Source organism: Schistocerca cancellata, chromosome 4 (genome assembly GCF_023864275.1).
Source record: "Schistocerca cancellata isolate TAMUIC-IGC-003103 chromosome 4, iqSchCanc2.1, whole genome shotgun sequence".
In the NCBI taxonomy this organism is placed as follows: Eukaryota; Metazoa; Arthropoda; class Insecta; order Orthoptera; family Acrididae; genus Schistocerca; species Schistocerca cancellata.
In genome coordinates this window covers 584,096,728-584,123,488 of record NC_064629.1, presented here as the reverse complement: position 1 = coordinate 584,123,488, position 26,761 = coordinate 584,096,728, and the positions used below count along the sequence as shown (strand labels likewise).

At 44.0% G+C, this 26,761-nt stretch overlaps 1 protein-coding gene across 1 annotated transcript in view; it reads right to left on the bottom strand.

Moving 5' to 3' along the window:
• LOC126183839 (relaxin receptor 1-like) overlaps positions 1–26,761 on the bottom strand; it is an 847,723-nt gene that overhangs the window by 246,180 nt on the left and 574,782 nt on the right. Inside the window, exon 9 of the mRNA XM_049926099.1 lies at positions 4,446–4,517. Coding sequence (XP_049782056.1) covers positions 4,446–4,517 — 72 coding nt within the window. The remainder of the gene's footprint in view (positions 1–4,445; positions 4,518–26,761) is intronic.

Below are 26,761 nucleotides of genomic sequence, written 5' to 3'. Positions count from 1 at the left end.
TACAATGAATACAAATAAGACTTATTTGCTCTACTCGTTCACTCGCGAGGTCATTTATTGCTACACTGTCCATTCAAATTAGAGTGACCAACTGTCAAAAGCAGGATTAACCACCTTTTACAGCGCGGACTGCTGCGAGACGTGCAGGAAGAGTCAGTAGGGATCTGAAAGGTACCGACAGGGATGTGGAGCCATGTCGACTTCAATACAGTGGTCACCTGCTCTAGCTTTATCGGTTGCGGATCCACGACACGAATAGCTCGATCGAGTTGGTCCCACAGACTCTCGATTGGGTTCTAAGCCGGGAAGTCTGTTGTCTAGGCGAGTACGGTAAACTCATCTTGGTGATCTTCGAACCACGCACGTACACTTCGAACTGTGGGACACGTTGCATTGCCCTGCTGGTAAAAGCCGTCATGCCGAGGAAAAATGAACTACATGTGGGGGTGGATATGATAGACGCATATTTGTGTTGATCCACTGTGCCGTCTAGAATGACGAGATCACCCAAGGAATGCAATGGAAACACCCCTAGACCATCCTCCGGCCTGGACGTTTCTGACGATTGTTGCAGGATGTCAGTTTTCAGACGTTCCATACCATACACGTCAATGGCCATCTATCCGATGGAGCATGAAACGCGATTCGTCTGAAAAGGCCACCTGTCGCCACTCAGTTGACATCCGTTAGCCGCACAGGCGTTCAAATTCGAGCCTTTGTTGCCGCAGAGCAGCAGCCAGCGTGGGTGTATAGAACCAGGCGCCTGCTGCGGAGCCCATACACAGCAACGTTCGCTGAACGGCCGGTCAGTTGCTCAAAGTTGCACGTGTACTCGTCCATACACATATCCGCATCTTTCTTCATCCCTGTCATCTACGGCCAGCGGTGCACCAAAGTTGCCTCGGCGCCGTTATTGGATAGCGCTATTTTGCCATGCACGGTATGTTTAACCACGACTGCACGAGAAACTTACCAGTTTCGGAAGTGCTTCCACCCCGGGCCCGAAATCCAATGATCATACCCTTCTAGATTACATATACATCACTCCGTTTTCGCATTACGATAACGATTGCACTGTTTCCCGCATCGTCCGATACACATAATACAGGGTGCATATTAATATAACCGGCAAATGCAGGGACGATTTCCCGACTGAAAGTGGAGAAGAAAGGTCCTAGGAACATGTATCCGGAAATGGACGGTGTGTGTGCAACGACAGCAAATCGTCCCGGAAAACAGTACAGAGCCGCATCGCATCCACTTCCCAAGAGATGTTCAAAGCGGCCTCCGTGGGATGCAACGTACGCGTTCACGCTTCGCATCATGGATTGCCACACTCTTTCGTACGTTCCGTCATGTCCCTGAACAACCTCACAGGCGTCGTGAAAACGCTGTTGAAGCGTATGCGCATTAGGAACTGGTTCAGCATACACAGTGCTTTTCAGATGATCCCAGAGGTAAAAATCCAGGTGGTTTACGTCCGGTGATCTAGAAGGCCATGTTACACGGCCTCCGCGCCTATCCAACGTCCGGGTAAGATTATGTTGATGTGTCTCAACATCCTGTAGGTCCTGGTCCTCCAAATCTCGTGTACGTATAGTCCGCCGCCTCCCTGGACGTTCTGAAAGGGCCCATGGTCACAAAGACACCCAAATGGGCTTGAAATGTTGCGTGATGTGGTTAGTGTATGTGAAGATAATGTTTCGGTATAGCCGTGCTGCCTCTCGGCTGTTTTCATCTGCTTGGCCATACACAAACAGCATCTCAGCTTGTTCCCGACAAGAATACCGGACCATTCTGCTGATTACAGTACGCTGCATCAGTAACATAGCCTGCAACACACAAGGAGTACACGCCACACGTAGTCAGAGGAACTTTCATTCGTCAGAGCAATCTACCGTGGGAACGATGCATTTCCGGACACATGTTCATAGGACATTTTTTCCTCCATTTCCAGTCAGGAATGCGTCCCCGCAGTTTTTCGATTTTATTGACGTACACCTTGTATACCCTACACTACTTGTGCTGCCACCGGCCGTCTGTGAGTGGTTATTGCACGTTGGAGCCGAACATAGGCGGTGGCCACATTGATATGACAGGACCGCGTATTATGTTGGTTGCGAGGCCGCTACACGGGTAGAAATTATGCTCAGACTTAACACCAATCTCGCTAAGAAAATGTCCAACCACGTACTGAAATGAGAGGAGTAATGTGAACTATCTGAGAGGATGATAGTGGACGGAGATATACACAAAGAAGGAAGGTGACTGTTTCTTTGCTGCACCTACTGGTTGTAAATTTTCATGGGTGGCGTGCTACAACACGCGGATCAAACATACACTATCGGTCAAATGATTTCGGTTAGCCACGAAAAAAGCTTGAAACTTTACATCGATACACAAACACTTTGTACAAACTAAATGGACCAACAAAATAAGTATTTTCTCTCTTTATCATTTATACAATACATTACGGTTCACATTTTAGCATCTTCAAAGTATCCACAATTTGCTCTCAGAACAGCTGCACGATCTCTTGGCATTCTGGCGATCAGATTTTGAAGTGATTTTGCAGATATTGCAGCCCATCACGTCTTTAAATTATTCCATAGATCTTCAGCATTAGATGACCTCAGTTTTCTGACCTCTCTGTGAAATTCATCCCATAAAAGTTCAATGTCATTTAAGTCAGGTTACTGACTTGGCCATATCATATTATTCAGTTCCCTACATTTTTCTTTTCTGTTGACATACCCTCTGCACAATTTAGAAGCATGATTGGGACCTTGCAGAACAAACCTATGGCTAATAGAACAATAATTTTCTTGCGAGATGGAACTGCATTGTTGATGAGTAAGCCATGGTATCCTTCCTTCTTTTATGTTCCATTAATTCTCACTAGACCACCAACTTTATCAACCGAAAAACATCCTCACACCATGACAGACCCTCTACTACGCATCACCATTGGCGTCAGACACTACTCTTTATACGTCCTCCACGAAGTCGACGAACAAACATCGATGGCTTCTAAAAACTTCAAACTTAGATTCTTCCGTGAATAACACCTTGGACCATTTCTGCACACTCAAGTTCTTATGTTTCTTTGCGTAATAAAGGATTTTTGTCCGCTATACAGCCGTTTGTTCAGGGAGATGGCGTTTCACTGTTGGGACAGAGATTGGAGCTGCTCACGTACTAGTTACTTCCTCGCAGATTTCAGGTGCCGTACGAGCCCTCTGGCGTTTACTTTGTACACGTTTGAACCGATCCTCCGTGTATGATGTTAATCGGGACCTCCAGATCACGACACTCTTTCACTGACAGCAGTTTGCTTCAACCGCTGCAACGTATACACCAATGTAGACTGCTCTAGGCAAACGTTTGTTGCTACTGGCTTACTAGAATAGCCTTCCTGATGCTGCAATTACTGCACGTTTTTCAATTCCAGGCTCTTGCTTCCGTTCATTAAGGGTTATATGGTAAAACCTGATCAGGTATACAAACACACTGCTAGAAGCACACAATGTCTTGTAAACTAACACCAACTGAACTGATCGTATACAGACAGCCGACGGAATGAGGCACATTCGAATGGAACCGTCTTAGGTAAAGGCACGTCAATGCTGTGGACACTCATCAGTGCCCCTCTAAACGAAGAACCAGTCAAATACACAACAGAGGCCCATCTTTACATGTTTGTACTTGCTTTATTATCAGAATGGGAATATGATAGAATATCCAAAACGAAATCCATCTTTTAACCACATATTCGTAGTTGTGATAAGTGACTGAAAATTTTGACCGGTAATGTAAGTGATGGAAAAAGGAACTTATCAGCAATTCACTGCACATAAATGAGTGACTAATCAATCCTCTTCTATATCAAAGGTAAGGCGATCTGCGATCGGCGTGCTTCACTAGGGCTGGACGTATGCTCTTGCCTTCCTCAGATCTTTGAACCAAGATTCCTCCAGAATTATACGATGGCCTATGGTTTAATGTGCTCCTTACCACGCTGCAACCTGATATTTTTCCCACATACAAACTGTTTCCAGAAAGAAAAGAGAGTGATTGTGGTTTTAAATTTGGACATTCGCTGTTCTAGGTGGACACAATTTAGCCACCGAGCAAAACAATAAAGAAATGATTTTGACATCATACTACTAATAAGATATCAGTTTTTGCAGTAAATTTCACATGAGCTATTCGTACACTCCTTGACACACACACACACACACACACACACACACACACACATATACATACACACACACACACGCGAGTACACGCGCGCTAGTGCGCGACGCAGACGTTATATGTAATATACAGAAAGGTAAAACAACTGGATACAACTAATACAGGAAAGAGAACGAGCGTGCATTTGCATCGCTGAGACAGGAACTTCTCCCAAACAATACAACAAGCAAATTTAATTTACTTACAAGTGTTCTAGATGTTTCTGGTTCCTAAACGCATTAACATCAATTGATCGGATGGCATTTCTTCTCAGGTTCCTAAAAAAACAAATTTATTCAATGTTAACATATTTCTCTTAAAAAGTTCAAGTACATTGAATTTAAAATGTTGAGTACGTGCCACAAACATTTCACTGACAACTGGTTTATGTATACTATGCGCTATGAAATAATGCTCATGAACAAGTAAAATGATATTACTGTTCTTCTACACCAAATTTTCTCCAGTGTAGATTCTCGCCGTTTTATTGCAGCTCACATTTCATTTCTAGCTATGTAAATTAGATACAAATAATTCTATCTGCGCTCTTCCAGGGGAACATTTTTAAACATTATTTCCGCTATTTTGCAGGTTTTTATGGCACTGCAGAATACCGAGAAATGAATGTAGCTGCAATAACACCGTAATGAAAGAACAGTAAAGTTGATTACACCTACGTCAGCGCCTACGGGCCACCGTAGCATGTGGAGCGAAGTGCACACAGTGTACAAGCGTCTTCATATTCCATTCGTGAATTTGACTCCGTATAACTGCATAATTACAGGACCGTAACAGTTTTATTCTCTATATGCACCACTGACTCTTTTTTTAATTATAGGCGTTCTCTCGTTACGTATAACGATTTATGAATCTTCGAAGCTATTTATTTTGCGGCTAACCGAAGGGCCCCAGGTTCTTTTTCCGGCCACGTCGGACATTTTCTCTGTTTGGGGACAGGGTGTTGTGTTGCCCTCGCGTTCGTATCGTCATAATTGACATTCCATTATTGAGAGGGCTGTATGGGCAAATCCCCAAAACCAGTAAATAAAAGAAAAAAATATTTTACAAAACCCTTTACATCAATGCATATTGTTGACTCCACTGAATGTATATTGTTTATGTTCTAAAATTGAAGCACCTGTCTCTGTTACGCATCTCAAAGCCTTTCAAAAGCTCGCTTTATAGCGAATAATCATAAATGCAAAATTCCATGGGAAATTTAACAAATGCTACGTTTCTACATATCCAGTGGAAGAACCTCTGTAGTATTACTTGGAAATCGTAGGTGAAGATATAAACGACAATAATGTTTCAATCAGCTCTGGAGCGTGCATGGGCGAGGAAACAATTGAGTTAAGTACCAGGTCGATTCCCACCTTCAGAGACTTGATTGCCATTCTCCAGCGGCATTGGCACTTGTTCCCGCGCACCGACCACCTGTTACGTACTTTGTGCGTGGCTCATTTCGTTCACTACTCAATAAGCACAGCCACTACAGATATATAGAACTTTTAAACGTCTGTGCTGGAGCAACAAAACCATGCCAGAAAATGAGTGGGGCTGTTCTAAAAGTTTTTAATCATCAATTATGGTTTGCATTAACGGGGAAAACAATATAGAATTCGACAATGACCGACCGCGCTCCTGGCGTGCTAATTTCAATCCTCAAGAATAAAATTTTTAGCTTTTTAAGCATGCAGAATTTTATTTTCAAATATTAAGGTGTTTAACTTTGGAGAATGGAGAGACTTTACAAGAAAGAAGAACTTTATTTAGTTTTTATTTTGTTTTCAAGAGAGAAGGTGTTTAGTTTTCCAAGGAAACAGCCATTGAAAGCAAGAATTGCAAGCGTATGTACCTATGCTTATGATGCTAATGATTTGTCAATCAGAAGAGTGGCTGGAGATGTAGAAGGAGGCCCATTAAAAAAAAATTGTTTAGGCAACTACGAGCAATAGTTAGGAAATCCGCATTCGAATCCCGGTCTGCCAAAAATTTCCAGTAGTCACTAAATATTCATTACCTAGCAGGTTTATCATACCTGAGCGGTTTGATATCATCTCATGTTTTTGCATCATCATCCCCATAGATCCATTCATTTCATGTCAGTACATTTAATTCATCTCAAATAAGTAAGAATTGATATGCTGTATTCCGTTTGACGCTGAACGGAAATGAAAAACAATTACCGGCGTGTAGTTCCCTAGGTAGTAAATAAGTGGGTGATGTTAACCCCTCTCTTCTGTTAAAACGTGAAATAAAACGTAGAATAGTGGGAGAATGCGTTAGACTGTAGTGATAGCTGAAATTTCCGAAAAGATGGAAACTTATAATCCACTCGAAGCATGAACGAAAGAAAGTTAGTAGGGATGATAGTACACGAAATGTGTACTTATGAAAAAAAAAAAAATACACGAAAGTGAGCCTCCTAAAATTAGATAGATATGGACCATAGTGTTCCAGAGATTAGTATTATCAAAAGGAAATTACGTTGACCGTGTAACAACACAGTGAATGATATCCGACACGAATATCATCACAGCTGAAACTGACATTTTAATAACGCAATTTTGTATGCAAAGTTTACCTAGAGGGTCGAGATTCATGCCTTGAACCTTTATTGGAAAGAGATAGTAATTTACTGTGATGACGATACTCTTTTCTATTAAGTATTATTCTAATGAGCTCAGAAGGACAATAATCTAACTTTTGGTGTGACGTCCAGCAAACTTGTAATCCATTTCGAGCGAGCCAGCCCACGACGAAGATGATGAAAGTACCTTCTGTACAAAGTTACTGTTGTCGAATGAGCATTCCTCCATTCTCTGCAGGAATAGTACGTGTACTGCCAGCAGAGGAAATGTGATCCGCACGTTACCATGAATTAGGAAAAATCATAGCATCAGTAACAATTACTGAAATCATAAAAGGTATTTGCATGAAAGTTGAATACGTTGTTACCACAGTGGTGTCTAATGATATGTGTCTGCTAAAGGATCTTTCTTCCTATTGTGGCCTATAATACTTCAGATACCTGTTCCATCTCGACTTGAGTCCAGCCATAACTTATAAGACGCGTCCCATCAACAACACACTTTTCCAAACCCGTCATTTCTCTTACAGAGAATGGAATTCTACGAAATTAGAGGCCAGGCCATGCTATTGCGTAACTGTGGCCAATGCATAACGAGGGACATATATCAGAACGATGCTGAGAATTTTTAGAACCAGCAGGCGTCGGGGAACTGGACTTTGATCTATTTCAACACCGGCGCACAATAACTAACTCGCGAACACACAGCAATGCAGGTCAAACACACTATTTACGGCAAAAAGAGGAGGAGGAGGATATTAGTGTTTAACGTCCCGTCGACAACGTGGTCATTAGAGATGGAGCGCAAGCTCGGGTGAGGGAAGGATGGGGAAGGAAATCGGCCGTGCCCTTTCAAAGGAACCATCCCGGCATTTGCCTGAAGCGATTTAGGGAAATCACGGAAAACCTAAATCAGGATGGCCGGAGACGGGATTGAACCGTCGTCCTCCCGAATGCGAGTCCAGTGTGCTAACCACTGCGCCACCCCGCTCGGTTATTTACTGCAAGGTAGAGGCTTTGTGGTCAGCATACACTCTATAAAATACCGTTTGCCGAAGGTAATGCCAATGATAACTGGCGAAACGTAAGATTTCCAATTGTGAACGATAGGCTGGTACGGGTATACAGACTGGAAATTGTTGCCTATATACGAGTCATCTTGCTGTAGCCATGTGTACGAGACAGTATGGGTATGAAGGCGATAGAGAAAGTCATCGATAACGCCATAGAAAATTTATGGGCGGAGACGGAGCATTTGCATGACCTCATCTAAGCACCAGAGACGACCTTTGAAACAAAATTCTAAATGCGTAAGCGAAGGTGACAGAAAATGAGCGATTTAATGTCCACCTACCGTCCTGCACGCACATGTTTTCTACAGTCGAAGAGCACCGGAGGATATGTCAAGTGCCGAAAGAAACCTTCCTAAGGGACGAAAAAGTCTTACGTAGAACCTTTGTCTCTTTGCAGTGTTAGTTTCGGATTCTACACATGAAACAAATTAACATAGGTCCTCAACAAAATGACTTGTAACATGGGATCCGAACCAAACACACTAGTCGTGCCGTCACGTTCCAGCCTGTCCACTATTCCAATGAACTACTGATGTATAACAGTATCTACTACAATTTGTCACTTGTGCGTCCTAGACTCCAGCTCCACATGAGGTTCCTTTTCCATACCTCTAATCCAAGGAAACTGATGTCACAGGTTTTCTTCAGGGAGCATGACTCTGAGCACTATGGGACTCAACTGCTGTGGTCATAAGTCCCCTAGAACTTAGAACTACTTAAACCTAACTAACCTAAGGACATCACACACATCCATGCCCGAGGCAGGATTCCAACCTGCGACCGTAGCGGTCGTGCGGTTCCAGACTGTAGCGCCTTTAACCGCTCGGCCACTCCGGCCGGCCTCAGGGAGCATACTTCGTGCTCAGTATCAGTCACACACACGTTTTGTACTTGTAAGCAATAATGTATTCCTTTTAAGGTGATTGTTCCTTTTGTAAATTTATGGGTAGCCCAAATTTTAGCTCCAGCCAATTTTTGTACTGTGAATGAATCTCTAAATGGATGAAATTGGTCTGGCATAATATCTAAACAGAAGTCTAAAATAACAGCTCAGATATGAGTGAGTGGTTCAAATCTTAAACCATATGATGAAGTAGTTTCGTGAAATGCATTAAAATCTTGACTCCACAGGCTTGGGGAGCAGTAGTGATCCTTATAACTAGTGCTACATGCATAGCATTGCATTGTCATTTGATGCAAAGGGAATGACTCACAGTCAAAACATTAACTTATTAATGGAGTCAGAAGAATATTAAAGATATTAAAGAAGACATTTGCCTGCGAAAAGGACTGCTGAGCTTAACATGCATCTAGGGAAGGAGAATAAGCGAAACAGTGTGTTGCATACTACAAAATGAAAACAATTGCGCTAAAGCTTCTGTTGGCAAACCTCTTATAACGCTGAGAAACACAAAGCAGAATCTTCAGTGGTGCAAGGAGCAGAAGAAAGGGACTACCGACGAGTGAAAATATGTAATGTGTTCTAAGAGGCTATTTCTACACTTTCTTGCACTTTAGAATTTTTTACGTATAGTGTACAATTCCGACTATACTCCTTCAATTTTAAAATGCCTTGGAAGTTTTGTCATATTTTGGATAGTCATATTATTGTTTGCCCCCAGGTACTACTGTTATACTACTGCTATAACTTGGAAGGTCGTTTAAACCAGGGCTTCCCAACTTTTTCAGCTAGCGGACCCCTTCTTTAGTCGAAAATCCATGGCGGACCCCTAGTTAGTAAAGAGCACAGTAACTTTAAAATTCAGAGCGAAGCCCATGGGAACTGAAAGCTTCTTAATGCAAGTGCCATGTCCCCAACGACCCCCCCCCCCCCCCCCACCCCGAAGTACCAATAGACTTTGGTTTAGAGATGAATGAAAACAACTTGAAATTAACGATCCAATTTGAATTACCACTGTATCCAGACACTTACTAGTGGATTTTTCTCCCTTTGTTCAACACACTATAGCCTGATTAAAATTACTTGGTAATTGACATTTCACACGTTGGAGCTTCCTTCCTCCAAGAGCAATCAACGTCACATCGAAACTGTTCGCTGTTGACAAGCTGCCTCTTGTTGTATGTTCACTTCCACTGTTTTTCTACTTTTGTGTAAGGAGCATGCATATTTCGTAACAGCCGTGTGTGTGTGTGTGTCTGTGTCTGGTTTTTCGTGAAATCCGAAGAAAAATGTTCAGATGTATGTAAAGTCTATGGGACTTAACTGCTGAGGTCATCAGACCCTAGTCTTACACACTCTTAATCTAAGTTTTAACTTCCACTAAGGACAAAACACACACACACACACACACAAACACGTGCCCGAGGGAGGACTCGAACCTCCGGCGGGAGCGGCTGCACAATCCACGACGACATGGCGCCCTAGACTGCGCGGCCATTCCGCGCGGCTGTGAACAAAAGAGGCAGACCCATGATTCGGGATACAAACACATCACGAAAGAAAATAGGCCAAGTAATTGCCTTTAAAGGACTACTGTGACTTCTGTTGTGCAATTTGTGGGAATACATTCACCCAGTTTACATGCGTTTCCAAAACCGCATTTCGTAAGCCGATGTCCCATTTCCGCTTTTGGTTGGTCCGGTAAACACTTCAAAATCGATTCTGGAAATCTGCTTCTATAAAGCCGTTTTCCAGTTCCACAATCGATTTTCGTACCCATGTAAACAGTTCGGAAAATATAGTTATTTTTACGTCTTTGCGTATCTACTGAACGGCAGCTGTCAGTCCATAGCTGGCAGCTAGCAGGCGGCATTGCAACAGTGTAGTATCAGTTGGTAGCTGGCAACTGGCAGGCGGCGTGGCAACAGTTTAGCCACAGCTGACAACTTCAGCTACTACTTGCTCAATGTATCGTGGCAGTCAGCCTTGACTGTAAACAAATTAGGAAAAGAAACAAACAGACTCTCTTATTTCTATATAAGAAGACAAAGCATTTCACACAATGTAAGACTTGTTTTCTCAAAGGGCCGGCCGCGGTGGTGTAGCGGTTCTGGCGCTGCAGTCCGGAACCGCGGGACTGCTACCGTCGCAGGTTCGAATCCTGCCTCGGGCATGGGTGTTTGTGATGTCCTTAGGTTAGTTAGGTTTAAGTAGTTCTAAGTTCTAGGGGACGTATGACGTAAGATGTTGAGTCCCATAGTGCTCAGAGCCATTTGAACCATTTTTTTTTTCTCAAAGGAAACAATTCTGGCAGAGGTGGTTTACCTTTTACTAGGTGGCACGTGAAAAGTCCTCATTTGTTTACGCTCGCAGCCAGTTGCCACAATATAGTGTCACAGTAATAGCAAATAATTGTAATTGAAGTATAGGCAGGCCATATTTTTAACTGAGAGGACGGAATATGTTATAAAGAAAAGAAATTAGCTTTATAGATCATTTTAATTTTCGTAACAAAAATATCAATGCCAACAGAATTCAATTAATAATTATTCTGTAAATTATAGAAGACAGAAGCAAAATTCCTACAGAGTCATAGTTCAGGTACGTTCACTGGGCATCTACGAAGAAAATTGATTTCTTCTTTACTATGATGAATCTGTAGGAATAATAATGGAATTCTAATGTGATGGTTGAGGGTGCTTCTGCTGACACAATTTTGAAAAGTTGGGTTCAGTTCATGACAACTGGAGAAGGATGTCTGGTTCCGCATCTAGACAGCTTCGGTACTTAGTTTTGTGGGCGGCATAGATCAAGAATCCAGATTCACAGATGTATGTTGCGGCAAACGGAAGAAGTACACGTTTTGCCTTTTCAACAAGGGGGTAGTTTTTCTTGTTATCCAAATGGATCCAAAAGTATGAGTAACCGTCAATGTCAAAACTTGATTTGAAGGTATGGTCTGTGGCAATTTCTATCAACAACTCATATTCATTTGATGACAGAATGTTCGGCTTTTTGGATACAGTGAATGGGTTGACCACCCATTCGTATTTCTGCAGCTTGTCATCTTCAGCTGTTGGGAAATAATGCTCCAACAATGACATCAAGCTTCGGAGATGTTCCAGGATTTGATGAAACAAATTCTTCCCAAGCGCCAATGTTTTATTTTTCAAAAACTCCTTGAGAAGATGAAAACACTCGATCTCCCCCTCCTCGACACTCTCTGCCCAAAAATTGATTTTCCTCTTGAATGCTCGAACTTTGTCGATAGCATTGACGTTTGTTTCACTTTGCCCTTGGAGTGAAGTATTTATTTCGTTCATTTTGGAGAAAATATCTGACAAATAGGCAAGTATACACTGCCAATTTTTATAATTAATAAGGTCTGCTAATTCGGTGTTATGCTCCAAACGAAAGCTAAGACTTCCAATCTTAATTCGTACAACCGAGAGAGTGCATTCCCATGTGAGAGCCACCTCACTTCTGTGTTGAGAAGCAGCGAACGATGAAGGCTTCTCATATCTTCACACAGTATTGTCAAAGGTCTTGACTTCAACGGCCTTGATTCTATGTAGTTAATGATTTGAATGGATTCGTCTAAAACTTTCTTGAACGAAACAGGCATTTGTTTCGTAGCTAAAGCGTATTGGGGGAGAGCACAATGACTACTGCTGCAATTCTTGGCGTTTTCTTTTATTTTCGTTATTGCTCCGACTGTAAGACCCATCATAGCTTTTGCACCAGCCGTGCTCACATCTATGCAATTAGACCATGAAACTTCGTTAGTCTTTAAAAAATCATCCAATAGACGGAATATTTCAGCACCTGCTGTTTTGGCAGGTAGTGGTCTGCACGATAAGAGGTCCTCCTCAAAACATCAAGAATATTCATAACGGACAAAAGCCAATAAAATCGCTAATCCTGCAACATCAGAGGATTCATCTATCTGCAGAGAAAATGAACAAGAGTGTCTTTCACATCATTTGACATGTCAACAATGCGTCTTTTGACAGTTTGATAATGGCACCGAAAATACAAGCTTTACTGTCTTTTCGTCTAGCATGCAAGAAACAGTATCATTAACACACGACTTTATGAGATTTTCTGTAATGGTATGATCTTTGCTGTTTTTGCCACTCGATAACTAACCAGGAAAGAAGCTTTTAATGAATTTTCATTAATTGTTTTTGCATGAGTTTTCATGCAATGCTGAGAAGCAGCTAGTTCATCACTCTTGTTTTTGAAAAAATCGATGTCTTTAGCCTAGAAATCCGGGTGAGTACCTTCAAAATGATGGCGCAATTTACCTGGAACCATTGAACTGTTCGGAAAGACAAATTACACACTGAGCTTTGCTCTCCATTGTCTCCATAAAGCCCATTTCTAAATAGCTTTCGTTGTACTTACGCTTCTTGGTTATTCAACTTCCATAGGATATTGCAACCAATGGAGTACTTGCAGCATTTTCACATAACAAATCCGGCTGTGGAGCTTCTTGTGACTGTTTCTCCTTTGGTCGTCCTCCCTCCTCGTTCATTTCAGCTGGAAACTTGTGAAGGCGATGGAGAAACTGCACGCTTCTTCAATGATACTGACTTCAGCCACCGATCCATGTTAGAAGTAATAGACTGGTCAAAAATCGACTTATGAAATAGGTAGTGCACTGACAAAACAAGTTTAACATTTAATGATGCCTGGGGCCGCATACGTGCCAGCGAGCGCTGTGATTTGTCGAAAAAGCTCGCTCCGCGCATGCGTAAAAGGTTTCAGCGCATCTAGCGCCGTGAGCCGGCGCACAAACGAACCCCGTATTGTTGCGAAACAGTCGATCACAGAAGCCGCATTCTCCGGCACTAAACTGTGTATGCGTTCTCACTTAGTAACCGCAAACGATGCTTGGGAATACGACCTGAAGTGAAAGCACACATGTTTTTTACACGAAAAAAATAGTGATGAATTTGATTTTCACATTTTTATTCAATAATTTTACTCATTATTTTACACCACTTGGTGAAAGATTGTCCGCGGACCCTCTAGAAAGAGCCGGCGGACCCCTAAGGGGTCAGCGGACCACACGTTTGGAAGCCCTGGTTTAAACCATTTAAAATGACCGTATTCATTCAAAGCCAGAAACTGTTCACAACAGGGAATGATACATTCCAAGATGATAATGTCCCCTGTCACCTTGCCAGAATTGTCAAAGTTGCCCTTGGCCTCCAGACTTCGAAACAGAACGTCCTTCCTGGCCTGCTAAAAGTCATTTGAGTATTATCGATCACCTGTGTCCTCAAATAAAAATAAATGAAACTGAACTGTTTCTTTACAAAGAAAATTGTAAAATCCTGTTGATCGTTACCCAGTATGTGAATACATCGATCTCTAAAAAGACTCAAGCTGTTATAAATTTCAAAGGTGGCCCTACACTATTAGGTGGCGTTTGTATAGCTTGCACCGTTTATACAGTACCAGTTACGTCGATACTGGAAAGCCTACACGACAGGTAATTTGCCAAATGTCATTCCTAACATGTCACTTAGACTGCTACCTGGAATTTCCTATTACTCCTGCCGTGAACGCTTTACTTTATTTGTAATCTGTTTAGAAAATCTGCGCAGCATTAATTGCGCTCTGCTTGAGTGCAATAACCGTTGTCGGGTGAACCGGTTGAAAGTTTGATCGTTTGCTGTAAGCACTCAGTGACTTGCATGCTGCTGCACATGGCGAGGGTGAAAGCGGAAGAGACGCCTGGTCGGTAATTAGCAACTGCAGAGCAGTAATCACGTGTCTCATTGTTACAACTGCCAGCGAGGCACATCCCAGCTACTGTGTAATAGAAGCTGATACCTTTATCTCCAAGGAACGTATGTGGAGGACATTCTACGTCGCCAGCAAGTATAAGATGTGAGCATTGCAGTATGGTATTCACTATAACTGAGGTGTGTTCTTTTCAGGATGGTAGAATATGTGTAGCGTCAAGACTGTGTCGAAGCTACTTTGGAGGAAGAAAATTACATTACATTCATAAGCCTATAGATTTCGTGGTCGTTGTCACTGAAGGTAAAATCTCTCGGGTTATTATGCCGCGAGTGTTTAGCCACCCACGAACACCTGAAGATTTCTGAAGAAGGTCGAAACGTCAAATATCGAAGAGGAAGTTTGAAGAGGAATACGACGTCGCCTGATAACAAAGAAGATTTTATCTTCAAATAAGGTAATAGTTTATCTGCCCACGAAGTTTGAGTCATTAGATACGGAATAATATATAGGAAGGACAACAATTTACGAGTACCCAAACCCGTGTTTGAATCCAATTCCTAGCCTAACCTTAACTCGTATTGATACATCTAGGTTAGTGGTTCCCAACCTGAGGGTAATTACCCCATAAGGGGTAAAGTGAAATTTTCTGCCGGCCCGTGTGGCCGAGCGGTTCTAGGCGCTTCAGTCTGGAACCGTGTGACTGCTACGGTGTCAGGTTCGAATCCTGCCTCGGGCATGGATGTGTGTGATGTCCTTAGGTTAGTTAGGTTTTAGTAGTTCTAAGTTCTAGGGGACTGATGACCTCAGATGTTAAGTCGCATAGTGCTCAGAGCCATTTGAACCATTTTTTGAAATTTTCTAAGGGGTAAAAACAAAATAATTCGATTGGTGTTATGGGTACGAAATTAAATTATTTTTCAAATATCGTTATTAATATCGCTATTTCGTAGGAATGTAATAATTATTACTAAGTTACCAGTCATTATCGTTTTTCAATCACGAGCATTAACCCGTGACGCAATTCGATTGAGGTTAAAGCTTATGAAACGAGCGTATGAAGATCTTCTACTCACATAGTTCACTCCTTAGACACAATTATTTTACTTTGCACCATTCATCTATGAGACCAAAATTAAGACGTATACATCAGATATGCTTCGATATCTCATCCGGTAGTTCCTGCAACGGACCACAAATTGGCAGCAGATAATCCATCTAATTGACGGCACGACGCCACAGTAACTACGTAATGGTTAATAAATTGTTGTGGCCCTTCACAATGTTATTATTATTAGTAGTAGTTGTTGTCAGACACAAAGCTTTGGCAGCTAAGGTCTTCCCATTTCAACCAGTTTAGAAGTAAGGAGTCACGCAAAGGAGTAATTTACAAACAGTAAGGGGTTGCGCACGTATTTCAATTCGGTTGCTTTTAAATTGGGGTGTAGAGTGTGGGTGAAGTAAGAGTCGCTAGGGAGAGGAGTGGTACAGAGGAAGCATATTTTGTAACAAGTGTCTGTCTCCATTACAGACAGTTATCTTTCTTCTCTGAAGAGAAGTTATAGGTAGCACTCGCGGTGCACTTCTAAGTGCTTCATCATTCTATAAAAGAGGTTGTTAGGAAAAAACAGAACCATTAGTTCATGATATAATAAAACACCTACAGAAATTATAATTCGTCATTCTGAAAATAAAAGTGTTCGAACAGAATTGTTTTTGATTCTAAAATTTAGTTAGACACTGATGTTGACGTATGTGGTGGGGAACGGTATTAGTAATATCTCACTGCACTCAGGGGTAATGGCCTCAGGAAAGCTGGGAAACAGTGATCTAAGGAAACCATAACATTGTGTGCCGAATGTTACGCAAAATAGCAAAAAAGTGTTGGACACACAAATCAGCATACGAATAAAACGCGTAAACACAATGGAAAACAAAGAATTTACTTATGGCTCAAAATGGCTCTGAGCACTATGAGACTCAACTGCTGTGGTCATAAGTCCCCTAGAACTTAGAACTACTTAAACCTAACTAACCTAAGGACATCACACACATCCATGCCCGAGGCAGGATTCGAACCTGCGACCGTAGCGGTCGTGCGGTTCCAGACTGCAGCGCCTTTAACCGCTCGGCCACTCCGGCCGGCAATTTACTTATGTATTTAGAATATTTCTGATATGTACGGGTTGAATGTTGCATATCAGTATAGTGGCGATAAGAAGTGTCATTACCACCTAGCAGTAATGCAGCACGTGTAATAATGTGCGATGCTGTTAATCTGCAGTGGAATAAGAAACCGCAGTTGCTGTAGTCATCATTTTATTTGCATGTGCTTCCCAGTTACTGTCTGCAAGGTTGTGAGAGATTCTCTTTCGAGACTAGTTTCTTGGGCAGGTTACAACAATGTCGTTGTAATGTCTAGGAGACTTCGAGAAAACTCTGTATAATTTTGGGAAATAGATTACATGTATAAGGCACGATCAAAAAGTTTACGTGTGAAGGCCGTACAATACAGAACCGGCATGCCAATCAAGAAAAATCGTCGTCAGCATTGAAGAAATCGTCTCGCCGACGCACCGTGTTGAAGATACCCATTTGACCTATTTGATAAAACACTTTGTCCTTTTGTGTGAAGACGTGAGTAACTGTGTGCTGCACAGCTCTCGTCCGGCAGGAATCGTCGACCCTTCAAGGCCCTTTGTAAGGGAGCGAAGGCGTGATAACCGCCTGGGGAGAGATCAGGACTACTTGACGGGTGCTTGAGTGTCTCCCACTTTAGTTCGCGTAACTTCCGCATTACGACATTTGGGATATGGGGACGTGAGTCATCATGAAGCAGCAGCAACTTTTGTCGCAGTTTTCCCGGAGGCTTCACCTTAATTGCATGCCTTAATTTCTCCAGAGTTGCGCAGTTCCGCTTCCTACTCATGGATAACCATGTTCCTTGAAATCAATATGCAGTGGGCCCCTGTAATCAAAGAACAGAGTGAGTGTCACCTTTCTAGTAGACTGGTGGAACACTGGGTACCATTCCACAACGGTGGTTTGCGACAGACATGCTACCAGATACACCGTCTCCTTTCTCCGATGTATTTCAATCGGAATTTGTCCTTTGGCAGCCAAGAAAAAATAACAGCACGTCGATGATGCTTGTATGCATTTGGTAATAATGTCGCCACATAATGATCGAAGCAGACGAAATGAATTAAAATTTTTGCTGCGGCCGAGATTCAAACCCAGGTCTTCTTGCTTATTAGGCAGAACTGCTAACCATTACACCACAGTACGATGTTCATCACTGTTGCACGAACTACCTAAGCTGAGTGCCCTCCCCAACACAAGCTTCAATTCATTTTTCCCTTACATATTGTCACTACTGCCAGTGCTCTCCGATATTGGCAAGCACCCCAGCATTGGACGTAATGGGACGTCCGTGTACCATTGGTGATCTTATAGACTTTATAATTAAATGTTTCTATGAGACATTTCAGTCTCTTTTTATTATCTACGATGATTATCGAAGCAGACAAAATGAATTAAATTTGTGCCATTGGTGTAATGGCCAGCATTTCTGCCAAGCCAGCAAGAAGTCCCGGGTTCGAGTCCTGGCCGCAGCACAAATTGATCTCCACTGATATTTGCTTGAACTCGTTAAGTATTAACAATTTGAATGCTGTGATTCCAGTATTATTAATATTTATCTGAATTATTGAAGAGTTCCTAGATAACAGAACGCAGCATGTCATTCTCAATGGAGAGAAGTCTTCCGAAGTAAGAGTGATTTCAGGTGTGCCGCAGGGGAGTGTCGTAGGACCGTTGCTATTCACAATATACATAAATGACCTTGTGGATGACATCGGAAGTTCACTGAGGCTTTTTGCGGATGATGCTGTGGTATGTCGAGAGGTTGTAACAGTGGAAAATTGTACTGAAATGCAGGAGGATCTGCAGCGAATTGACGCATGGTGCAGGGAATGGCAATTGAATCTCAAGGTAGACAAGTATAATGTGCTGCGAATACATAGAAAGATAGATCCCTTATCATTTAGCTAAAAAATAGCAGGTCAGCAACTGGAAGCAGTTAATTCCATAAATTATCTGGGAGTACGCATTAGGATTGATTTAAAATGGAATGATCATATAAAGTTGATAGCTGGTAAAGCAGATGCCAGACTGAGATTCATTGGAAGAATCCTAAGGAAATGCAATCCGAAAACAAAGGAAGTAGGTTACAGTACGCTTGTTCGCATACTGCTTGAATACTGCTCAGCAGTGTGGGATCCGTACCAGATAGGGTTGATAGAAGAGATAGAGAAGATCTAACGGAGAGCAGCGCGCTTCGTTACAGGATCATTTAGTAATCGCGAAAGCGTTACGGAGATGATAGATAAACTCCAGTGGAAGACTCTACAGGAGAGACGCTCAGTAGCTCGGTACGGGCTTTTGTTGAAGTTTCGAGAACATACCTTCACCGAAGAGTCAAGCAGTATATTGCTCCCTCCTACGTATATCTCGCGAAGAGACCATGAGGATAAAATCAGAGAGATTAGAGCCCACACAGAAGCATACCGACAATCCTTCTTTCCACGAACAACACGAGACTGGAATAGAAGGGAGAACCGATAGAGGTACTCAAGGTACCCTCCGCCACACACCGTCAGGTGGCTTGCGGAGTATGGATGTAGATGTAAATATACACAACCGGGAAAAACATTTTGCAACTGGAAAGACGACGCCGATTTTGATCCAATGATGGCATATGCCACCTGAGGGACAGTAGACGTGCTGGTAGGGTTCCAACGTCGTCTGTCAAGAGATATCGTAGTGGTCTAGCTACTAGAGCGTCATCTGTCTCTACCCGTAAATAGGGAATACTCACAGCCAAAAGGTTCAGTGTAGTGCAAACGTTTGGAACGAGTAGGCCACCATGCCACGGAGACCGACTCGTGCATTCTATAGCCAACTGAGCAAGTTTGAAAGGGGCCAAATTTTGGCCTTTCGAGAAGTGAAATGGTCCTTTCGGAGAATTGCCACAGAAACTGGCTATGCTGCGTCAGTTGTGCAGCAATGCTGGTATGAGTGGTCGCATGGACATTCTTACGCCCGTAGATGGGATTGTGAACGTCCAAGCAGCACAGACGCCTGTCGTCTTGTAAGGCAGCAGCTACCACAGCATAGATAAAAGGTCTTATGAGCCTAAATGTGTCAGTACGAACTGCTGCGAACTGTTATGAGTAGTGGGACTATGGGCATACACACCTCTAGCCCGTCTTCCATTCACACCACACCATCGATGTGACGTGCACGGTTCGACTGATGCCGTCACAGGGTCACTTGAAAGATGGGATGGCACCCCGTGGTCTTCAGCGATGAAAGCAGACTCTGCCTGCACGCAAGTAATGGTTTATTGCACGTAGTACGTAGACCCGGTGAGCGCTGTCTCATAGAATGCATTTGTCCAGCGCTCGTTACATGCAGAATGTCGTTAGACCAGTTCTTTTGCCGTCTTGTAACAGGGAAGTGATGTGTTGTTCCAACAGGTAATGCTCGCCCACACACTGCCCGCGAATCTCTATGTCTTCCGCATGAGGTGCGGCAATTTCTCTGGCCGCAAGATCTCCCGACGTATCCCCAATCGAGAACGTGGTGGATTTGATGTGGCGAGAGGTGACTCGTGCGACCCGTCTACCAACAATTCTTACAGAACTACGTGAACAGGTTCTAATGCGTGGTATAACGTATCCAAGGACAGTATTCGCCAGGATAGATTGGATGCCAAAGTCAGCGCCTGCATTCCCACCCGTGGCAGCTGCACCACGTACTAATATGGGTGTTTCGGAGTGGGTCGATATCTAGTACCTCAGAACCGCTCGTGCTATTGATCTGTATATGTAACCATTTCGTGTAGTCCATGTGCACAATTGCAATAATAAATCTTGAGCGAAATGAAAGCCTCTAAAAGGATGTAATTTTTCGTGCAGTTTATTTACCAGAGAAGTTCATATGGTAATACAAATGATGTTAAACTGCTTTCAGTCTGCAAGGTCTCCAATATAACACATTAGCGCTAGATCGTCTGCATATTGGAATTTGGTTGGCGTACTAGAAAGTACGTAAAAAATATACTGCTTGGCAAAAAAGTGAAGCACCCAGAAGGATAGGATGAAACGTAATGATTCTTCACGGGTTGAGAGGATATGTGATTTTATTTCAGTGATTACAAAATTGAGTCAAATTTACAAAGAACTTGACAGTGTGAGCCCACTTAGAGGTATGACGTTGCATCTCCTCTGTCCTGGATGCAAGCACTGATTCAGTTGGAAAGGTTGCCATAAAGCTGTTGTATCCTATCCTGAGGCAAGCTAACACACAACTGTTGTAACTGGTCCTTGATATCCTGGGTCCTGGCACTGGAACACAACTGACGTCGGAACTGGTCCCATACATCTTCTATTGCCGACTGATCTGGGAATCTCGCTGGCCACTGGAATAACTTGAGGTCACACAGACAGTTCATAGATACACATTCCGTGTGTGGAAGAGCATTGTCCTACTGAAAACTGACACTACAATATAATGACATGAGAGGTAACACATGAGGACGCAAGATGTGCGTGATGTTTCACGTCGCCATCAGGGGTTCCTCAGTCACTACCAGCCGTGACCTGAAGTCACACCTGACGGCACCCCGCACCTTGATCCCAGGTGTAACTCCTCTGTGCCTCGTCTCCCAGTGTAACTGCCATAGGCTACTCACCGACGATCGACATCCGGGGACCTGCAGAGCTACAATCATCGCTAAACACAATGCGGATCCTTTCATCAGGGGTCCATGCTTTCAAGTCCAGCACCATCCCAAACGCAGCCGTTTGTGTTGTGGTGTTACGGCAGGTCAAATATCGGAATGTAATTCCCCAGTCCAGCTGCTACTAGTCTCCGACCAATGGCGTTAGATGACACACAATGTTGCAGGAAGTCCATCAGTTGTTTTCGGGTGCCAGGCACACATTTGAAGGGTTTACTATATCTTTTGTACACGATACGGCGATCCTCCCGTGTGGTGGTCAGACTTCCTCGGCCGGGACCTTACCGACGAGTATGCCTGCCATCACGTTGCCATGCAGTCCAACATCGGGCCACCGTCACTTCCTAACGTCCCAGAAATCTTGATATCACACGTTTCGCGACGCACAATGAGCCCAAATGGAGACGCACAATGAGCCCCTTTCAGAATCTATTAGGCCCTGATGACGGGGTCTCACACGAATACACATCATTTCCGTGTCCTTCACAGTGATCACCCGACACCTGACGCTGTTCATGCTCGTTATACACTGAAGCGCCAAAGAAACTGATATAGGCATGCGTATTCAAATACAGAGATATGCAAACACGCAGAATACGGCGCCGCGGTCCGCAGCGTCTATATAAGACAACAAGGGTCTGGCGCAGTTGTTAGATCGGTTACTTCTGCTACAATGGCAGGTTATCAAGATTTAAGTGAGTTTGAACGAAGTGTTATAGTCGGTACACGGGCGATGAGATACAGCATCTCCGAGGTAGCGATAAAGTGGGGATTTTCCGTGCGACCATTTCACGAGTGTACCGTGAATATCAGGAATCCGGTAAAACATCAAATCTCCGACATCGCTGCGGCCGGAAATAGATCCTGCAAGAGCGGGACCAACGACGACTGAAGGGAATCGTTCAACGTGACAGAAGTGCAACTATTCCGTAAATTGCTGCAGATTTCAATGCTGAGCCATCAAAAAGTGTCGGCGTGCGAACCATTCAATGTAACATCATCAATATGGGCTTTCGGAGCCGAAGGCCCACTCGGGTAGCTTTGATGACTGCACGACACAAAGCTTTATGCCTCGCCTGGGCCCATCAACGCCGAAATTGGAATGTTGATGCCTGGAAACATGTTGCCTGATCGGACGATTCTCGTTTCAATTTGTATCGAGCGGATGCAGGTATGGGGACAACCTCATCAATCCATGGATCCTGCATGTCAGCAGGAGACTATTCAAGCTGGTGGAGGCTCTGTAATGATGTGGGGAGTGTGGCTTTGGAGTGATATGGGACCCCTGTTACGTCTAGACACGACTGTGGGAGGTGACATGTACGTAAGCATCCTATCTGATCATGTGCGTCCATTCACGTCCATTGTGTATTCCGACGGACTTGGGCAGTTCCAGCAGGACAATGCGGCACCCCACACGACCAGAATTGCTCAGAGTGCCTCCAGGAACACTTTTCTGACTTTAAACACTACCACTGGCCACCAAACTATCCATACATAAACATTATGGGGCGTATGTGGGATGCCTTGCAAAGTGCCGTTCAGAAGAAATCTTCACCCCCTTGTATTCTTACGGATTTATGGACAGCCCAGCAGGATTCGTGGTGTCAGTTCCGTCCAGCAGTACATCATACATTAGTCAAGTCCATGCCCGTCCTGCTGCTGCACTTCTGTGTGCTCACGAGGGCCCTACACGATATTAGGCAGGTGTACCAATTTCTTTGGCTCTTCAGTGTATACCCTACTTGGCAACAACACGAAACACGGACAACACTCATGAAATATGGTGGACGTTCTGCCTGGCACAAATAATTGCAGCTAGAATCATTTACATACTTACCGATGGAGTGTATGCGTACGAAGTTGCATTGACATCTGACCATGACTTCCAGATACTTCACTTTTTTTTTGTCAGGTTGTGTACACATGTGACTACATTAGTTTTTATTATTCTGAAATTTCAGTCGAAAGACGTCCAACCATTAGCAAGGCTAGTCGTTAGCTAACACTTGAGTATTAATTTATGCCTACTTATTCTTAATACACTCCTGGAAATTGAAATAAGAACACCGTGAATTCATTGTCACAGGAAGGGGAAACTTTATTGACACATTCCTGGGGTCAGATACATCACATGATCACACTGACAGAACCACAGGCACATACACACAGGCAACAGAGCATGCACAATGTCGGCACTAGTACAGTGTATATCCACCTTTCGCAGCAATGCAGGCTGCTATTCTCCCATGGAGACGATCGTAGAGATGCTGGATGTAGTCCTGTGGAACGGCTTGCCATGCCATTTCCACCTGGCGCCTCAGTTGGACCAGCGTTCGTGCTGGACGTGCAGACCGCGTGAGACGACGCTTCATCCAGTCCCAAACATGCTCAATGGGGGACAGATCCGGAGATCTTGCTGGCCAGGGTAGTTGACTTACACCTTCTAGAGCACGTTGGGTGGCACGGGATACATGCGGACGTGCATTGTCCTGTTGGAACAGCAAGTTCCCTTGCCGGTCTAGGAATGGTAGAACGACGGGTTCGATGACGGTTTGGATGTACCGTGCACTATTCAGTGTCCCCTCGACGATCACTAGTGGTGTACGGCCAGTGTAGGAGATCGCTCCCCACACCATGATGCCGGGTGTTGGCCCTGTGTGCCTCGGTCGTATGCAGTCCTGATTGTGGCGCTCACCTGCACGGCGCCAAACACGCATACGACCATCATTGGCACCAAGTCAGAAGCGACTCTCATCGCTGAAGACGACACGTCTCCATTCGTCCCTCCATTCACGCCTGTCGCGACACCACTGGTGGCGGGCTGCACGATGTTGGGGCGTGAGCGGAAGACGGCCTAACGGTGTGCGGGACCGTAGCCCAGCTTCATGGAGACGGTTGCGAATTGTCCTCGCCGATACCCCAGGAGCAACAGTGTCCCTAATTTGCTGGGAAGTGGCGGTGCGGTCCCCTACGGGGGTTAATAGGAATATAAAAAAAGGGAGGAAGGTTTATCTGTTTAGCAAGAGTAATAGAAGGCAGATTTCAGACTACCTAACAGATCAAAACGAAAATTTCTGTTCCGACACTGACAATGTTGAGTGTTTATGGAAAAAGTTCAAGGCAATCGTAAAATGCGTTTTAGACAGGTACGTGCCGAGCAAAACTGTGAGGGACGGGAAAAACCCACCGTGGTACAACAACAAAGTTAGGAAACTAGTGCGAAAGCAAAGAGAGCTTCACTCCAAGTTTAAACGCAGCCAAAACCTCTCAGACAAACAGAAGCTAAACGATGTCAAAGTTAGCGTAAGGAGGGCTATGCGTGAAGCGTTCAGTGAATTCGAAAGTAAAATTCTATGTACCGACTTGACAGAAAATCCTAGGAAGTTCTGGTCTTACGTTAAATCAGTAAGTGGCTCGAAACATCATGTCCAGACACTCCGGGATGATGATGGCATTGAAACAGAGGATGACAAGCGTAAAACTGAAACAATAAACACCTTTTTCCAAAGCTGTTTCACAGAGGAAGACCGCACTGCAGTTCCTTCTCTAAATCCTCGCACCAACGAAAAAATGGCTGACATTGAAATAAGTGTCCAAGGAATAGAAAAGCAACTGGAATCACTCAACAGAGGAAAGTCCACTGGACCTGACGGGATACCAATTCGATTCTACACAGAGTACGCGAAAGAACTTGCCCCCCTTCTAACAGCCGTGTACCGCAAGTCTCTAGAGGAACAGAAGGTTCCAAATGATTGGAAAAGAGCACAGGTAGTCCCAGTCTTCAAGAAGGGTCGTCGAGCAGATGCGCAAAACTATAGACCTATCTCTCTGACGTCGATCTGTTGTAGAATTTTAGAACATGTCTTTTGCTCGAGTATCATGTCGTTTTTGGAAACTCAGAATCTACTATGTAGGAATCAACATGGATTCCGGAAACAGCGATCGTGTGAAACCCAACTCGCTTTATTTGTTCATGAGACCCAGAAAATATTAGATACAGGCTCCCAGGTAGATGCCATTTTCCTTGACTTCCGGAAGGCGTTCGATACAGTTCCGCACTGTCGCCTGATAAACAAAGTAAGAGCCTACGGAATATCAGACCAGCTGTGTGGCTGGATTGAAGAGTTTTTAGCAAACAGAACACAGCATGTTGTTCTCAATGGAGAGACATCTACAGACGTTAAAGTAACCTCTGGCGTGCCACAGGGGAGTGTTTTGGGACCATTGCTTTTCACAATATATATAAATGACCTAGTAGATAGTGTCGGAAGTTCCATGCGGCTTTTCGCGGATGATGCTGTAGTATACAGAGAAGTTGCAGCATTAGAAAATTGTAGCGAAATGCAGGAAGATCTGCAGCGGATAGGCACTTGGTGCAGGGAGTGGCAACTGACCCTTAACATAGACAAATGTAATGTATTGCGAATACATAGAAAGAAGGATCCTTTATTGTATGATTATATGATAGCGGAACAAACACTGGTAGCAGTTACTTCTGTAAAATATCTGTGAGTATGCGTGCGGAACGATTTGAAGTGGAATGATCATATAAAATTAATTGTTGGTAAGGCGGGTACCAGGTTGAGATTCATTGGGAGAGTCCTTAGAAAATGTAGTCCATCAACAAAGGAGGTGGCTTACAAAACACTCGTTCGACCTATACTTGAGTATTGCTCATCAGTGTGGGATCCGTACCAGATCAGGTTGACGGAGGAGATAGAGAAGATCCAAAGAAGAGCGGCGCGTTTCGTCACAGGGTTATTTGGTAACCGTGATAGCGTTACGGAGATGTTTAACAAACTCAAGTGGCAGACCCTGCAAGAGAGGCGCTCTGCATCGCGGTGTAGCTTGCTCGCCAGGTTTCGAGAGGGTGCGTTTCTGGATGAAGTATCGAATATATTGCTTCCCCCTACTTATACCTCCCGAGGAGATCACGAATGTAAAATTAGAGAGATTAGAGCGCGCACAGAGGCTTTCAGACAGTCGTTCTTCCCGCGAACCATACGCGACTGGAACAGGAAAGGGAGATAATGACAGTGGCACGTAAAGTGCCCTCCGCCACACACCGTTGGGTGGCTTGCGGAGTATAAATGTAGATGTAGATGTACGGCACTGCGTAGGATCCTACGGTCTTGGCGTGCATCCGTCTCCATTCGTCCCTCCATTCACGCCTGTCGCGACACCACTGGAGGCGGGCTGCACGATGTTGGGGCGTGAGCGGAAGACGGCCTAACGGTGTGCGGGACCGTAGCCCAGCTTCATGGAGACGGTTGCGAATGATCCTCGCCGATACCCCAGGAGCAACAGTGTCCCTAATTTGCTGGGAAGTGGCGGTGCGGTCCCCTACGGCACTGCGTAGGATCCTACGGTCTTGGCGTGCATTCGTGCGTCGC